This window comes from Acinonyx jubatus, chromosome A3 (assembly GCF_027475565.1).
Source record: "Acinonyx jubatus isolate Ajub_Pintada_27869175 chromosome A3, VMU_Ajub_asm_v1.0, whole genome shotgun sequence".
Taxonomy (NCBI): domain Eukaryota; kingdom Metazoa; phylum Chordata; class Mammalia; order Carnivora; family Felidae; genus Acinonyx; species Acinonyx jubatus.
Genome location: NC_069388.1, coordinates 108,056,786 through 108,075,264, shown reverse-complemented (window position 1 = coordinate 108,075,264; position 18,479 = coordinate 108,056,786). Strand labels below are relative to the sequence as shown.

Here is an 18,479-nt window from a genome sequence, read left to right as displayed (position 1 = left end):
AATATTTCAAACTTTGGGTTTATGAACCATTTTGCAGGTTATTAAATAATTTTGGATCAAGGTCAACAGTCTTCAGCGAAATGAAGTTTCACCAAGTAAAACAATCAGTGCATCACACACAGGACACACACACACAAAGGGGATACGCATGTGAGTGACAGCAGTGATGGGAAATGTAATTCTGACATAGGTTTTGGTGAAAATGTTTGAAATAAAGTGCCCTAAAGAGGAAGAGGAGCTGGCTGCCTGCCTCAAAATCTATGTCCCCCAACGTAGGGTCACCCCTCTGCCTCATTTTATGGGGAGTTTGTCCTGAGCACCAGGCACCAACCAAGGTGGCCTCTCCTAACTTCATTCCCTGCCCACGAGGAGAAGTGACCTGCAAACAGTCTACATGCAAAAAAGATACTCCTTAAGGTCTGCTGAAGTCTAAAAAGTCTTCATGAAAATAAACAATATACGTTCTGAGTTCAAATTATTCAAGGATTAATCCTCACTGGCAGTTACAGGCTAATTACTTCTGTCAGCATGTTTATGTATCCGAACCGACACCACCGCCTTTCATTATACGGGTGCTTTGTAACGTCAGACACTCAAGGTTCCGGAGAGTATCTCACCTGAGGAAATGGCTCTGCTGATGCGAGCAGCACATTTTCTGGCTTTAAATCACAGTGCACAATATTTTTAAAATGTAGATTCCTCAAAGCAACAAGGATCTGTTATTGAAGAAAACAGTTTTTTCAGTGCCTGGAAAAAATCATAGTTCACCCCCACCTGACCTCTCGAATGGCATAACTGGAGAAGTCCACCACAGTTCGTCAAGATTTAACTGAAGTGTTAGTTACTCTGTTCTCCACGGTTAATAATTCCCACCATATCCCTTTATGTAAAAAGCACTGCTATTTAATTCTCTCATTTTAAAGTATTCTCGTTTCAAAAAAGAGTTAAAATACCTGTGTCACCATGAATTTAGTAATTCGTTCTGGAAGTCGACTTTTCTCACTGGACAGAATCATTTCCAACATATCGCCATGCAGCTTTTCCATTACTACAAAAACTCGTTCCGGAGTTTCAAACATGCATTCCAGGTTTACAATCCCAGGATGGTGCAAATTCTGAAGAGTTGCAGGATGTTTATATGACCAACTTAAGTAGAGAAATGGTTTTACTATGCAAATATCTAGCAATGTGCTACGATTAACTGTATGCAACACATGGAATGGGAACAAAATCAGCTTAGGGCAACAGGCACTAAAAGCAAACAAACAGCATCACGGATTCTGATTTGCCAAGATCTGTGGTGGAGAGTGGAGAGTGGATGGAGGGGAAGGAGGGTCCTCCTAACTGATTACATAATTGCCCTTGTCCATTACTACTCCTTTTCCTTCTCATCTTTTGTCTTCTGCCTCTACTCTAAGTTTATGTTGTCCACGAGTGGGCACCAACTGCCAATCAAACTTTATGGTCAATTACGCAGAGCTGTGGCTCTTTGGGGCTGTATCTCTGCTCAAGAAATGGTTCTGTTTTTAAGGTAGTTTTTTGTCTAAGCCCGGATCTTCAATCACGCCTCGATTTGGTCTTCCCTCTTTCGGGCTCAGCATCTCTACCTCCATCACCTCAGGTTTCTTGAGCACCACTACGTTACCAGGGCTAGTGAAATAGAAAGCTGAATGTGATACGGTTTCTGCTAATAAAAAAAAGCAATCTATCTTACCGGTTTAAAAAAAAGCCAAAAACCCAAAAAACTTTCCTCAAAAGTAAATTTGAGAAGTCAGTCATGCTCAAAAACATTCAATGGCTTATTACTCTGGACATAAATCTATTCCTCTGCTTGTATTTTCACATCTTCAATAACATGGCTTCATTCGCCCTATTCAATTTTAAATATGCTCTATTGGTCCAAGTGATTTAACTTTTATTCTTTATTTATAGAAATCTATTTTTCTTACGCTGTTTTCCTTATTATGGGTACCTAATTATGCCAGGAGGGCAAACTTCTTTTTGGCTTATGTGAGGCTGAGTGCCATCTCTATGTTTTTTGAACCTGCCGCCATCTCTCAATTCCCACTGTAACTGCTTTAATTTCAGCTCACGTTACCTCTCTTTGGGACGACTGCAGTAGTTTCCAGCAAACACCGTCTATCCATGTAGCAATACTTACCCCATGCTACTATGTCATGTGTATCTTACTCTGTAGTCTAGGAAGTTCCCTGGGAGCAGAGACTGTCTTAGTCATTTTAGGTCAATGTCTGAATCACGGTTGGTGTTTTAAAAAATGACTAGCAAGCATGAAATAAATACTGTTTACTAATCAGTTTAAAACAACTTAATGAGGTGGTATTCCAAGTAGCAAAATATAAAGTGTCACAGCTTTATAAATAAACAAAAGTGAAATGCGTGTGATAATAGCGGTAAGCAAGGGGAAGACTCAGAATATCACAACTCTGATCAACTTAAGAGTTGGTAGTGTGGCTGGCTGTCCCCATGCTGTAGTTGTCTGTCTCCCACTCTCCTGTAAAGCCGTATGTATACACATACAAAACCAGAAGTAAGCTGTAACATTATTGTCTCTTAACTTCTATTTGTTTAGATGTCCTGTTTCCTCTGGAGTCTGTTTTGGGAAGTTATACTTTCACAGAGAATCATTTTCTCCAGGTGTTCAAATTTATCTGATCAAGTTGGTCACGGCAGCATCTTAAAATCTCAAAATGCCTTTACATTTTTTTCAGTATTTGTGGTCATATTTCTTATTTTTTGCTTTCCTTAAGTTTATTGTTCCTTTTTTTTTTTTAAAGTAATCTCTACATCCAATGTGGGGCTTCAACTCACGACCCCGAGATCAAGAGTCAGTCGCACACTCTCCCACTTGAGCCAGCCAGGCCCCCGTCATTCTCTAACTTCTCAAGTTGGATTCTTAATTCATTTATTTTCATTCTTTCTTGTGTAAATACTTGAGCTTATAGTTTTTTTTTTCTGAGCAATAGTCTAAAAGCTGATATACAGTATTTTCATGATTACTGTCAAAATACTCTGACATCTTGACTTTGCTCTTTAAGAATTAAGATATTAAAAAATTTGTTTCAGAGGGCACCTGGGTGGCTCGGTCAGTTGAGCGGCTGACTCTTGATCTCAGCTCAGGTCATCACCTCAGGGTTGGGAGTTCGGGCCCACATTGGGCTTTGCGCAGGCCGTGGAGCCTACTTAAGAAAAAAAAATTCAGGAGGTGGGAGCTTTTTGTTCTCTGATTTTGTAATTTATTTCTAGTTTTATTGCATTAGGATCAAAGAACACTATCCTATGGCTTTTTTGAATTAATGAGGTATTCTTTGTTCTCTGTTTTTAGGACACAGATGTCAGTATCAAGTGGTTAGATTAGCTTCTACTGTTTAGGCCTTCTACGCTGTTAGTTTTGGCTACTTCATCTGCCAGGACCACTAAGTGCTTGCCAGTTCCTCCCTGGCTCTAGTTTCCTTTTATAAATCTTGCCACTGTTAATCTGCTGTGATCTGCATTCTTCCACTGTCAAAGTGCCCTTCTTCAGTTCACTTACTGTTTTCCCTTGAATTAAATCTTACCAGATCATGACCCCCTTGGCCTTCTATTTGAGGAGGGACCTGGAGAGGATATCACGACTGGAGAGGTCAGAAAGAGCCAGCAAAACCTGCTCTGACTGTGGCCCCTCTTCCTGCACGCATCCCTGGCTCCCCCTGCAGTGTTTCTGGAAAACTCCTACCTATTTTGTAGGTCTGAACTCCCTTCTATTTTTATTAAAGACACAGTATACATTTCTGTTTATCATTTTTCTTGTAGCTTTTGGGTAATTTCCAAGAAGAGGTGGGGGAAATGCTGAATTTATACCACAGCGTATAACCAGAAATTTCTCTCTGAAGTTTCTGATGACATTTTCCCATTAACACAGTAGCCGTGAGAGTGCCACACATCTTCCCCCATTACTACTCTATACCTACCCTCTTCAGGCAGGGGCAAAAGACATTTTATATTACCTTATCCCCATGAAACAAAGGTAAAAATCCTCCGTTTCCTTCCTGCCCCACAACACGCTCCCCAGATGTGGCCGTGTTAACAGTTTACGTAGGTATGGACCTTTTTCTCTGCATAACCGCTTGTACACATCTACAAAGTAACACATTACCTTAAGGAACTATACAAGTGAAACCATTCCACGCTTCCATTCAAAATTTTAACAATGTGTTATGGGTTAATTCCCCACATAAACACATTTATTCAATAAATATTAAATGAGTATTTGCTATGTGCCAGTACTATGCTGGTAGTCCGGATTCATGAGTACACAAAATTGACAAATATGTCTCATCTCACTGAGCTTATTAATTCTAGCAAGGTTGGGTAGACACTAGGTAATAAACTAGTAAATGACCCAGTGTGAAGGTGGTAAATGCTATGGAAAGAAGAGGAAGGGGCGCTGGGGGTAGATGGGTGGATAATGCTGAACGGAATGCAAGGGCCTCACGAGGAAATAACATCTGGGCAAAGTCTTGAAGGAGATAAAGGAATATGCCATGCAGATATGGGGCGTGCCAGCATTCTAGGCACAGGGAATAGCTAAAGCAAAGTCCTTGAGGCAGGACCATATCTGGCAAGTTTGAGGAACAGAAAGAAAGTCAGTGTGGCCACCATCTGGAAAAGAGACTCAATGTGTTGAGTGTGGTGTCTATGATGGAACCTTTTTAAAGAGATTTTGATTTAGCTGAATAGAATATGTGCAGATGTCCAAAAATGTCATGTTCTCATTTCTATTAAATTGATAGAAATACAGAGCTTATCACCAGGCACTCAAGAGAGAGGCTGGATGTTCCTGGGTAAACTGTAAGGTCACTCCTAAGTCAATGATTCTATAATTGTCTCTCCCTGCCATTGGAAAGGCCAAAAGTATGGTCTCAATAATATGCTTGATCTTCACCCCATCCTTTCTTTATAAAGATGAGGACACGGTGGGCGCCTGGGCGGCTCAGTCGGTTAAGTGTCCAACTTCAGCTCAGGTCACGATCTCACAGTCTGTGAGTTTGAGCCCCACGTTGGGCTCTGCACTTACAGCTCGGAGCCTGGAGCCTGATTCAGATTCTGTGTCTCCCTCTCTCTCTGCCCCCTCCCCTGCTCATGCTGTCTCTGTCCCAAAAATAGATAAAAACATTAAAAAAAAATTCATAAAAAAAAAAAAGATGAGGACACGGGGAAGAAAAACTACGGCTGTCGGCGGAGCTGCAGGGGACTTACAGTACCAGGATCAACTACCAGGCTGCGTTCACCCAGACCTTTAGATTTGTTTAAGGAGGACTACGTACAAGAAGAATCAGGGGCACTGACTGGAAAGTAAGGATGACCGGGCTGCCAGGGGAGGCGGGAACCAAAGGGTAGAGCGAGTGAGCGAGTACAGAAGTGCCTCGCGACCCGTGTGGAAGGGTCTCGCTGAAATGCTCATACAACCAAATCTTGAGGAATGAATTTCAGCAAATGAGTTACTATCTGAAAGAAGTCTGCTTTAAAAAAATGTATTTACCATATTCACATTGTTCTAAGAGAACTGTAATTCAAATATAAAGTAGCCTAAAGCTGGTCCTCACACTCAACATTCGCTGAACTTACACACTGCAAAGAAACTGAAGTCACAATTTTACACACACACACACACACACACACACACACACGAGATCCAATGTGGCAGAGAAGAAAGAGCATGTGGTGTGGAGACAGACTTAGATTCACACTCTGAACCTGTCCTCTTCCTGCTGGGTGATGTTAATTAAGTTTAGTTTCTGGCACAAAGTAAGCCATTCACGACATACGATTTGAACAGAATCTATAACAAAGAATATGGTATTAAATTTAAGATGAAAATAGTATATTTGGAGACATACTATAATCACTTAACTGTATTCCCCATAGGGCAATATCAATGAAAAAACCCAGAAGGACAGAATACAGCTTTTGCACTGTGCATTACCTGGAAACCCCTAAATTTAGCTATTATGAGCCATAGTTCATAACACGACGAAAAAAAGCTTCAGTGTTTAATTCAAAGATGTGTTCGTGATCAAAGCGACAAGGATGAATCAAGTCTTAAGAATATATCCTTGGGGCACTTGGGTGGCTCAGTCAGTTGGGTGTCCAACTCAGGTCACGATCTCACTGTTCGTGAGTTCGAGTCCCACGTCAGGCTCTGTGCTGACAGCTCAGAGCCTGGAGCCTGCTTCAGATTCTGGGTCTCCCTCGCTCTCTGCCCCTCCCCTGCTCATGCTCTGTCTCTGTCTCTCTCAAAAGTAAATAAACATTAAAAAAAAAAAAACCTTAAAAAATATATATCCTTAATGGTTTTTTTTTTTTTTTTGCATACTAGTTGGACAATGAGCAAGATTCCAAAATTAGATGTGAAAAAGATTTCTAACCATATCCTAATATACTCTGAATGCTATTAATATTCTGTATGAAGGTAGTTTTATAGGAGGAAGCAACTTGAAAGGACCACAGGTAGCTTGTTGATCATAATCTTTTGATTATCACGCCTCTGAAAAAGAAGTGAGGCAAACATTACTGCTAGTAACTGATAATGTAATACATGTAACATTAATCCTTTGTTTATACATTTCTTACCTGCTTCTTCAAGGAAGCCTAAGTTCAGTAGACTATCTTCTTGAACTTCACCCACAAGCAAATGGGGGCTCTGACAGCATTAACTATTATATCACCATGATTTCTTAAATATTATGCAAAAGCTACACAGTAAATAGTTATTTGCATATTATAAAAGATTTAGGATATTCATAAAAATAAAGATAAAGCTACATTTTAGTCTTCTAGATGACCCCCAAAAGAGGTAAAAATGTTACATGAAAATAAGAAGACAGTAATTTATTTTATGGGAGTTAAGTCATTGTCAGTATATCTTTAAAAACACACCTTAGTGAACTAAACCATTATAAAATTAAATCTTTGGAGTTGTGAATTAATAAAATAGCAAATGCTACTGTTAAAAAGTCCACAATTTTTAAGCGACTTTTTTTTTTTTTTTACAGCAACTGCTATAATCATCAAGCAGATCATCTGTGAGAACTGAACGGGTATAGCACTGATCTCCTAATCAAATGTGGTGATACAGAACTATCAAGTGTTTTGAGCTTCTGGAGAGACGAATTAAGAGTTTTGTTGTTAAGATTTTACTTATGAAAATGTGTTCTGAACAAACTACTACCATAATGGCAGTTCTCGTAACTCCTAGGTTACTGTAACTTAATTTTTCCTTTAAAAAAAAAAATTAAAAAAAGACTTAAGGATTTAATGCAGATGTGCACCAACCTCTCACTAAGCCAAAAGGGCGTAATATGAAAACAAAACAGAAAACAAGCCTTATTCTTATCAGCACAGTAAACAGACCTGTATTTAAAAACTCATAAATCAAAATTAAAACCAATACAAAGCAACTTGGTTTTTTGTTCTTTACCTGTAAAATAGCCACTTCATTACGGAGTTGACTTTCCTGTTTTGTGGGGAATCTCATCTTATCAATTACTTTAATAGCCACATCCCTTCCAGTCTTTCTGTGTTTTCCTATTAAAAAAAAAAAAAAAAAGTATAGAAAAGAAAGAAGGAGCAAACTGTCAGCTCATCTACAACATAAAAGCTTTATCAGGAAGTTGTCCTCAGACCAAAACTGATATGTATTTACTCTTATATTTCTTTTCTTTGGCTGATTTTGTTCTCCTTCACTCACCTTTAATTTTAAGAAGTAAATTGTTTTCCCTTAATAGTAGCTGTCCCTAATGACAGCTTCAGTACTCAAAACAGCAGGAAATTTGAATGAACTTGGGGGCTGAAAAATAATCTACCTTATTAGTTAACTACTCTTAGTCTTCAAAGACTGTCAAGATAGAAACACTGTATCAATGAATTAATTTTACTAGGTTCACTGAGTCAGCACAAAGTTATTTAACCACACTTGAGAGCAAGCCTGGAGGCAGAAAGGCTGAGGAGGAGACTACTTAAACAGTGTCAGCAAGTGAGGACTAGGATTTAACATTACCTTCCTTTTATACCTCGGATCATAGCTCATAAAAGTACTTTTATGTACAATTAGGTTTAATTAACAACCCTGTGAACTATGCAGGTAAAGGTTTATTAACTCCATTCAACAGATGAAGATACAAAGGCATGGTGAGCTTAAATGACTCTGCCAATATCATAAGTCACAGTGAGATCTTAGGTCCTCAGACGTGATATAACATTCATGCCAACAGCAGATGAACGGGGCCATTTGTGTTGGACATCCAGTAGGGCATAACCTCCAATAAACAAGCTCACACGCCGCCCAACAAAGCTCTGAGCCATTGATTTTTCCCTCACAAACATCTTTATGCTACAAGAAGAGATAAAGTAAGACTACTGTGGAACTAATTTCCTGATTCTTTGTTACTTTGTAAAGTCTGCGGTTGAAATGAAGAATGAATACTCAGTTACAGTGAAAAGGGCTTAGCTGAAAGAATGCAAGTCAACCCTGCAGAAACAAGCCACTGGACAAAATTGTGAAAAGACGTAACAGCTAGCAGAGGTTTTCGAATTTCACAATTTTCTGGAGTATGTATAATATGCAGCAGGCTGCAGTCACTCACCTCCATAGACGATGCCAAACTGGCCTGAACCAAGCACCTCATCGGCAAAGATCTGGTAAACAGTACTAATGTCCTATTTGGGAAGGAGTAAGCAGCATTATTTGCCTTATGAAACACGGTCAGCATCTCTAACTCTTCATTCTAACACTTAAACACATCTTTATTTTTATGAGGCAGCTAATTTTCATAACAAATATTTTATGAATATAGACTTCCCATGTCCTAGAAAAGCCCAGTTTTAATACTATGACTCTTAATATACAAGTATAATATATTCAGCAAGATCTTTGGGGAGGGAAATGCCTTGAATAAAAGACATCATGCATTTATTAAGTAATCATCTATAAACAGTAAATTAACATAAAAAATTAAGAACAGTATTTTACTTATTTCACCATCAAAGAAATTTGCTATCTTTGATTTGAGAGAAAAACTTACAAGGTTCATATTATCAAAATTAGGCTGATTTTGAAAGGCTGGTGACAGCGTATGTGTGAGAAAGTCTGTCAGTGAGACCCACTCCCCAATCTTCTCCCCTGCCCCGCTCTCTCTTGGTGGTGGTTGCTGCTGTCGGATTATTCTTGGGAGGGCAATCCCCGGTCCCCTCCACAGCTCTTCGATCCCGGTCTCCCTTTTGTTTGGGGTCTGTGCCAGTCTGCATGAAGTCAGGGGCTCGATCTCTGTGGCTCTTACATTCCCAGCCAGTGCCTGTCTCACGGTAGTAACTCAAATAGAATCACATAGGCCTCAATTTTCTCAATTGGTAAAGGGAATATAGTAACACCTATTTCACTGGATTTTTAAGCAAAGTAAATAAAGATATCTACAAAGTGTCAAGTCCAGTGCTTAGCATATAAAAATCAGTAATTCCATAAATCTGATTTCCTAATTTGTTTTAATTAGATAATCTTAAATTGTTGACTCCCCTGGGACGTTTTCTCATCTGTAAAAAAAAAGTATTGGTCTACATCCCTAGGTTCCTCCTAATTTAAAAAATGCCTATGATTTTATGATTATCATCAACATTTATTGAACCCTAACTGTACACAGGGCTCTGCAAAAGGTAGCTAATTTGTGGAAGAGACCTAGTTAAGAGCCTTATGATGTATTTGGGAAGCAGAAAAATCTATTAAAAAGATAAGGAATTCAGGACATATCAGGGTCAAATAAGTACTACATTAGAGGCTATCCTAACACCTTTTCTTTTACTAACTCACCAGAAAAACCTACACTCTCCACTCCCTCTGTAAAGCATATATTGACTGATGTCTACCACAGCCTAACAAAATGCTTGTGGCCGGTATCCCAATGAGTAGCTCTTAAAACTGAATTTATTCCCCAAACCATTTTGCCAAATGTACTTGTTATAGATTACACAAAAATTAAATATAAATATATTTGATAAGTCAATGAAACACACAAGATTTCTATGAAAACTAAGTAGTTTTACAAACTCCAGATTGGGGGAGTGTGGATTCTGTTCTCAGAATATTTCACAAGTATCCCTGGCTCTACTTTAAAGAAACAAAAATAGGAAATTATAGATATTATGGGTGTTGTATAATAAGAATTTGACTGGCCTTTTCCCCTGGTTTCTTAGAGAGAGACTCTTAAATCCTGGGAATTTCCCAAGTCACAGGAATATCTCATTCATGTAATACATGAGCCCTTTGGATCACACCTGTGTTAAGCTAACAAGATGACTTAGGATGAGGAAATATCACTGGAAAGACTAACCACGTGATTAGAGGATTGGGGCTTTGAACAGTCCAAACTCAGGGGAGGACACGAGGGGGCAGGAGACTGAGTTCAATCAGGTAGCCAATGATTCAGTCAATCATACTTAATGAAACTCAAAAAAAAAACCTTTGGACACCACAATCCAGGTAACTCTCGGGGCTGGTGACACATCTATGTGCTGGTAGGGTTGCATACCCGGACTTCAGCAAGAGAACGCAGAAGCTCTACATTTAGAACCCTCCCAAACCGCACCCTAGGTGTCTTTAGTTGGCTGGTCCCGATTTTTATACTTAAGCTGTAATCAGAAGTCCAGAGCTTTCCTGCGTTCTCAGAGTCACTCTAGTGAATTATTGAACCTCAGTGTGGGTTCGTGGGAATCCTCTGGATTTGTAGCCAGTTGGTCAGAAGTACGGGTGACCTGGAGACCGCTGCACTTGTGGCTGGTGTCTCAAGTGCGGGCAGCCTTTTGGGAACTTGTACCCTTAGTCTGTGAAGTCTGCACGAAATCTGGGTGGTTACCATTGGAACTGCATTACAGATGTGACTGACACAAGAAAGACAAAGTGCAAGTCTGCTTAGCAGACCCATAAGAATCTCAGTCCTGTGACAACAGCAAATGAATGTGCATAGGTATGTTTTAAGTTATAATGAAAATTTTAAGGTTTGTAAGAATCATTTTTATATGCTTCCTAACTTTAATCAACTTTTTGTTTAACCAAATTTTGGTTCTAATCAAATTAGATGAGGGGACATGTGCTATTCAAATAATAGCTGCCAGAAAAGGTTTTTTCACAAAGATCAGCTCTAAACCTTTCCCCTTTTCAGCTATGAATGTGCATGTCCCTCAAGCTCCTTCAAAGTTAGTGACCTCACATTCTTGTTACTCCTCCTTCCCTCCCCGAGAATCTGGTATCTCTCGTACCTGCCACTACAACAAGAGATACACAGATTACATCTCCTTGAGACCCTCTATTTCCCATAGCGCCACTGGATAACGTGTCTTCACTGCAATCCTAGAATAGGCAACGTTTATATGCTAAGAGCTAGAACAGCTGGATGCCCCAGGTGGAAGATGGTGAGAGGTTTTTATCAGAGAAATTTATATATAGTCAATGAAATATTTTAGGACTTCTTTTTCTAGCCTTTTTTCTTTCTAATCCATGGTTGGCAAATTAGTTGGTAGGTCTGCTGGGTCTTTTTGTACAGACTCCTGATCAAAGAATAGATTTTACATTTTTAAATGGTTAAAAAAGAGAAAATAATGGTATCTCTCGACACATGAAAGTGACATAAAGTTCAAAATCAAGGGTCCATAAATGCAGGTTTATTGGAACGCAGCCATGCTCATTCCTTTCTGTACTAAGGCTGCTTTCTCACTACCATGGCAGAATCAAGTAATTGGGTGTGGTCCACAAAGCCTAAGATATTTACTATCTATCCCTTTATAGAAAGTTTGCTGGGGCGCCTGGGTGGCTCAGTCAGTTAAGCGTCCGACTTCGGCTCAGGTCACCATCTCGCGGTCCGTGGGTTCGAGCCCCGCGTCGGGCTCTGTGCTGACAGCTCAGAGCCTGGAGCCTGTTTCAGATTCTGTGTCTCCCTCTTTCTCTGACCCTCCCCTGTTCATGCTCTCTCTCTGTCTCAAAAATAAATAAATGTTTAAAAAAAAAAAAAAAAGAAAGTTTGCTGACCCCTGTTACAATCCTCAGCACATACCTACATATATACACCAGCCAAACTAAACCTATTCACTATTCCTTACAAGTCCTGTATGTCCTGCTTCTTTCTATGTGCCCATCCTGGTCCCTGTCTTGTATGAAGTAGTATTCCCTGCCCTCAACCTCTCAGCCCTTGAGTCTAAATCCCTTTCCATCCACTTGGGCACAGCTCAGGATTCACTTCTTGTAGGAAGCTTTCTCTGCTGACCCAGAAAGAAGTGGTCTCTCCCTTCTCTTTGAACTAGTCTGTCACTATGTAATAGTCTACTAACACTTATGAAAAAGTTAACTTTATTTTCACAGTTAAAAAAATCTGCCACACTTTCCTTCATAAGGCAGAATTCCTTAAAGAAGTTATCAGCCCCGAAGTCTAGCCTGCCTGGTGTCTTTAGGCCAACTGGTCAATACTTTGGCCTAAGAATTATTATTTTTTTGAATTTTCTTTAACGTTTATTTATTATTGAGAGACAGAGAGAGACAGAGCATGAACGGGGGAGGGGCCGAGAGAGAGGGAGACACAGAATCCAAAGTGGGCTCCCGGCTCCAGCTGTCAGCACAGAGCCCAACGTGGGGCTCGAACCCACAAACCGCGAGATCATGGCCTGAGCCGAAGTTGGATGCTTACCCGACTGAGCCACCCAGGCGCCCCATATATTTTTTTTTTAATTCAAGTATAATTAGCATACAGTGTTATATTAGTTTCAACAGTTCTATATGTTTCTCAGTGCTCATCAGGATAAATGCATTCTTAATCCCCTCTATTTCCCCATCCCCCCATTCACTTCCTCTCTGGCAACCACCAGTTTGCTCTCTGTGTTTAAGAGTTTGTTTTTTATCTCTTGAACTGATTTTCACATCTACATTTACCTATTTTAATTATCCAATTTGCATATCTTAGCTATAATTTTCAATTTTTACTTACCACATTTTCCTGGATCTGACAGTTAGATACAGAGATACTAGTAGATAAATCTTCTGTAAAACAGAAGAACGATGTAAGAGCAAAGAACAAAGTTGTTATAGGACTTAATAATATTAACATCTGCTGACATGCAAGTGCCCACAGTACATTAAGTTTTATAAACTGGCTGAATTAAAAACTGGCTAATTATGTTCTTTAAAAAAATTTATCCACACACACAATACTAACCCAGTAACAGGAAACTGGTTAAATAAAATATGAAACATCCACACAAAGAAATCCTATCTAAACATTTAATGGTGTAGAGCTATAATACTGAGTTAGAATGCTATCCACAGCATATTAAGTTAGAAAGGCAAGTTGTAAGGTAGTAGCAGCATTTGATGAAGAAAATGATACTTCCGATGAGTGAGAGAAGTAGGGTTGGGGAACAAAGCCTGCTCTTTATACACTTCTATACTGCCTTCATTTTCTAAAACATAAAAAGCATGCATTACTTTAGTAATAATAAAATTTGGGGTGTCTGGGTGCTTCAGTCGGTTAAATGTCTGACTTTGGCTCAGGTCATGATCTCGTGGTTCATGAGTTCAAGCCCTGTGTCAGGCTCTGGGCTAACAGCCTGCTTCAGATTCTGTCTCCCTCTCTTTCTGCCCCCCTCCCATCATGCTCTCTGTCTCTCTCTCTCAAAAACAAACATTACAAAACCTTTTTTAAAAATTTAAAAATTAAAATTAAAAATTAGACAAATCTACATATACTAGCATTGAAATATATCTGATATATATTAAATAGTGGATAAAAGCCAGTTCCAAAAAGAACAAAGAGTATGACCACACTTTTCTACAAAAATAAAATATAACAATACAGCATAGATAACATAAGCTTCCCTTCTCCCCAAAGCAAGAAATATACACCAAATTGTTCATAATGGTCTTCTGAAGGAGGAGGTATAGGACCAGGAATAAGGGGGGGCATTACAAGTGTATAGGAAGGACTTCTTCACCTTATATTCCATAATGCTGTAAAATTCAAATGTTTGTATTATTTTGGTATGCAACGGAAGTAACTGACAAGAGAAAAGGGCAGCATGGGAAGTGAGTAAGAGATTAGGTCTCAAACATCTAGAATCTTGGAGACAACTCAAAGACAATATGAAATTTCCTTTACAATCCCAAATACAAAAATTAACAAAATGTAAGCAAACTATGCATCAAAAACTATGCATCAAAAAATGACTGTCAAAGCCTGCATTTAAAAATATTAAATCAATCTTAAAATATTTTAAATAATTAAAATATTAAATATCAATGAAACAAAAAAGGCACAGCATCAACGATACAGAAGTATCTAACACTATGCTTTCCAATTGTTCCGGTTTCCTAGTGTCAACGCAGATTGTTTCAAAGGCCTCCACTGTCCAGCTCCACCCAGTTTTAATTTCTATTGCTTCCCAGAACTTTACACCACAAAAAGCAGCAGCAACAACAACAACAACAGTATTACCAGTGCATCAGGAACTGTGCTACGTGCATTGTATGCATTTATTATGATTCACACTTTAGATGAGAGACTGTAGAGACCAAGGTCACACAGACAGTAAGCAGCACGACTGTGCATCATTCTCTAGCACTCTCACGCAACCCTTCTGCTTTTCGAGATTCTCAACCCGAGGGAGGAGGTCCATGGATGATGGGCTAGAGGAGGTTCCCACATCCAGTTATACATAAAATTTGTATGTATGCTCCTGTATTATTTTCTGGTGGAATAGGTCCATGGCTTTAGTTAGGTTATCAGAGTTCTGTCTAAAATCCCCCAAAACTTTAGCAGCACTGTAAATATCCATTAATTCATCCTCTTAGAATCAATGTTAAACACCAAACATGGTCACGGTCATTATCTTCATCCCATTGATCACACCTGTCTCCTTAACGAGACTAACACTAGCTCTCTACCGTTCCCTTTTAGCTTTTCCTATCCTAACCTACTTGGGATCCAAGGTCAAGATCCAAATCATGAAGTCTCTGCTTACTCCTTCTATCCATATCCGCATCCTCCAAGTAATGCATTATTTTGCGCACTACTGCTTTATGCTGCTACCTAACACTTACTTATGTATGTGTGTCCTATCTCCCTTAATTTCTCCCTTAATACTCCAGCTCAGAGCCTAACATAATGCCAAGAATAGGTGCACAAAATAATACAGTTGAACAGAAATAAATTACATGTAGGAACTGGTTGATACCTATTTCAATTTAAATATATCTGTCTAAGAAATGGTGTTTCCCCAGAAATAACATAATACCAATGGCGTAAAAGTGACATTATATTATGGCTTTCACTTGATCCTTTACAGAATTTAGCTTTTATTTTATAAATTTTGTTGGTGCAAAGAACATGTGTTTCAACAATTTTTTTTAGTATTTCTGAATGTCTTAATTCAGTTAAAAGAAAAACAGCATTTCTGGCTTCATAGATTTCACAAGTATGACGTGAACCGTAATTCTTGATCACCTGTTTATATCCCACTATGAAGCAAAATACTAATATTAGCAATTTAGTTTAATCCACTGAGAGTTCATGGAAACCAAAGACTGTTCTATTCCTTACTGGTTCTCTTTCCTCGAATGCTGACAACCCCACAAAGTAGGTACTATCACAGAGAGGTGAAGTTTTGCCTAAGATCACCTAATAGGTTGGCAGAGCCTGGAGAGGGAGACTGACTCTGGAACCTTTTCTTTCATACTGGGGGTTGTATGGATACACTATAACCAACGTGAATTGTATAAAGGAATTAACCCGCAGTATTGGTTACTGACGATGAAGCTTAAAATGAGCGTTAGAAATACATAAACACAACCACACCCACAAAACGCTTAAGAACCAAAGGGGGGAAAAGCCATCAACAAGCTTATTGCTTACTGTGATCTTTCCCTTGCCCCGGAGAAGTGCAAACGCTTGCTTGAGGGGTAACGGGCATGAGGGCTTGGCGAATTGCTTTTTCCCAGCTCTGTGCTACATCAACTCCAATTCCAGTGGCAGCAAGAACAGGATTGTGGGAACTGTCTCCATTGTTCTCCCCAACAAAGTATACCATCGTGTCAGTGATGATTTCAAAACAGTGTGGGTTGCTGCCTTGTGAAATGTTTGTGAAATCTTGTGGCGAAGATATGCGGAGAATTTCTGAAAGGGGAATTTCCTGCAGTAAAAAATCAAGCATTAAAAAATATAAATACATCTTTGTTTTTATTTTCAAATACGCTAAACAATCAAAGATACACATTTCTAGCGAATGCACTAAGATGAACACAAGTATGTGGTACACGGAGCACGCAGTCAAGTCTTACAGTAGTATCTGCCATCAGTGATCTGCCAAAGGCAGAGCCTGGAGCGTACTAACCCAGTGTTCCAGCCTATAGCAGGTTGTTAGAATGCAAGGAAGGAGAGGACTGGGGAGAGTTAACCGCCACTGTATCCAACACTTGTCCCTTTCCAACTGTCATTAAATCAACTCAACAATTACTTCTCTGCCAGCTGCTGTCTGCAAGATGCAGCCCTCAAAGGAAAACAAAGCAAAAACAACAGCAAAAGGAGAACGCTAGCACAGGTTGTTCACGCACTCCATTCTGGTTCTGCCCACAACTGTAACAACTCTGTATGTGTAGTCTACTCCCTGAGGCAAAAAAAAAAAAAAAAAAAAAAACAAACAAAAAAAACACACCCAAAAAACCTATTTAAAAGAACCCAACCAGCTCAAAGTCATCAGTTTCTGATCTCTCTTAAGGATACAATCGCTCCACTTACAATTTTGTTTGGTGTCGGTCTGTGACATGGCCAAGTGTGGAACAAGCCAGGCAAAGAAGACTATACAAAAGCGAAGCAGCAGCATGTGGGAATCGGGGCCTAAGATCAAATGGAGCAGGGAGAACATGGATACCACACCGGCCTCTTCTGGACAGGCAATGATCATGAACAGCCCGATCTAAATCATGGTGTCCAGAAGGAAATCAGCAGCAACCTGACAGGCAGGCCAAGACCAAAGGAACACACAACAAAAAACATCCTTTGGTAGCAGGGCTGCTGTGGGGGGTGAAATGGAGGGTGGGGGAAAACTGTTTCAACAAGGAACTCAAGAGTGACTTATAAGCGATATTAGGCAGAGTCATAATACACAGTATATGCCAATATAATAACTAACAAATATTACTTTAATATACCTGGAAAACATACGATATTTTAATGTATGTTATTTTTTTAAATGTGGAATCTTTACCTTATAATACTTTGATCCAGATTCATTTTGAAATAATGTGAGACATTTGCTGTCCAGTCTCCAATAATGCCTCTTTCTCTATAAAATAAAGGGCATACAACTGTTAGGTATAAAAATAATGATTCTTCCAAAGTACCTGTGCCTTTCTTTCTTTTTCCTTTCATTTATACTCATAAGTTTGTATGTCTGAATAGGTTTAAAATTCACGGGGGTCAAAATTCTGCGAACAGAAAAAGGATATGTAGTCATAAGCATACTCAAGTCCACCCTACCCCACGTAAGCAACGGTAGTAGGTTTCTGGGAATCCTTTTAGGGAACTTTATGTGAGCACGTGCAAATATACGTGTGGTATACATGCACTGATATGTAATTCATCTGTAGGCTACATTTCTAATTTACCTATTGGCTTGCCAGGTCAAAAGATATGTACACATGTAATTCTCCTTGACAGTATTAATTATCCTACATATGATTTGATCCAATTTATAGTTTTATCAGCAACATGAGTACCTATTTACTCAAACCTTCACTAATCTAGTATGTCACTAAACTTTTTGATCTTTGCTGTACTGATAAAAAAAAAAGGTAATTCAGTGAAATTTTAAATTGTACTTTTTATTAAATATGAGATCAAGCTCTCATCTTTAAAAGTCATTTGTATTTTCCTGCCTGTGAACTCTGTAGATATTATTTGCCCATTCTTTGTTTGCATTTTTTTTGAATCAATTTGTTGGTATCCTTTACATATCATGAAATGAATCCTTGTCTAGAACATGACTTCAGAATACTTTTTTCAGTTTGTCATTTGTCTTTGCTTTTTTTGACACGTGGCTTTTTTTTAATGTTTCTTAAAATAATTTTGTAAAATGAAGATTTTGGCCGTTTTAAGTTCATAGCCTAATTAAAGGGAAGGTACAGAGATTTCTCATATATCCCCTGTGCCCACACATGCAGAGCATTCCTGTGACCTACATCCTTCTTCTGAGTGGTACATCCACTACAACTGATGAACCTACACTGATACATCATAATCACAAAGCCCATAATTTGTAAGAAACCACCAGTCTCCCAAAGTATCTATACCACTGCATCCCCATCAGCAATGAATGAAAGTTTGTGTTGCCCTACATCCTTGCCAGCATTTGGTGTCGACAGTGTTCCAGATTTTGGTCATTCCAATAAGCGTGTA

The 18,479-nt window shown here is 39.0% G+C and overlaps 1 protein-coding gene across 2 annotated transcripts in view; it reads right to left on the bottom strand.

Annotated features, from left to right (window-relative positions):
• PRKD3 (protein kinase D3) overlaps nt 1–18,479 on the bottom strand; it is an 85,935-nt gene that overhangs the window by 8,556 nt on the left and 58,900 nt on the right. For both annotated transcript variants that reach the window (XR_008289586.1, XM_027033554.2), the window contains exons 10-16: nt 17,290–17,367; nt 15,939–16,215; nt 13,020–13,072; nt 8,643–8,715; nt 7,478–7,584; nt 954–1,115; nt 618–716 (exon numbers count right to left, since the gene is read on the bottom strand). Coding sequence is in view for 1 of the 2 variants with exons in the window: in XM_027033554.2 (XP_026889355.1) it covers nt 618–716; nt 954–1,115; nt 7,478–7,584; nt 8,643–8,715; nt 13,020–13,072; nt 15,939–16,215; nt 17,290–17,367 (849 nt within the window). In the remaining variant the exon portion in view is untranslated. The remainder of the gene's footprint in view (nt 1–617; nt 717–953; nt 1,116–7,477; nt 7,585–8,642; nt 8,716–13,019; nt 13,073–15,938; nt 16,216–17,289; nt 17,368–18,479) is intronic.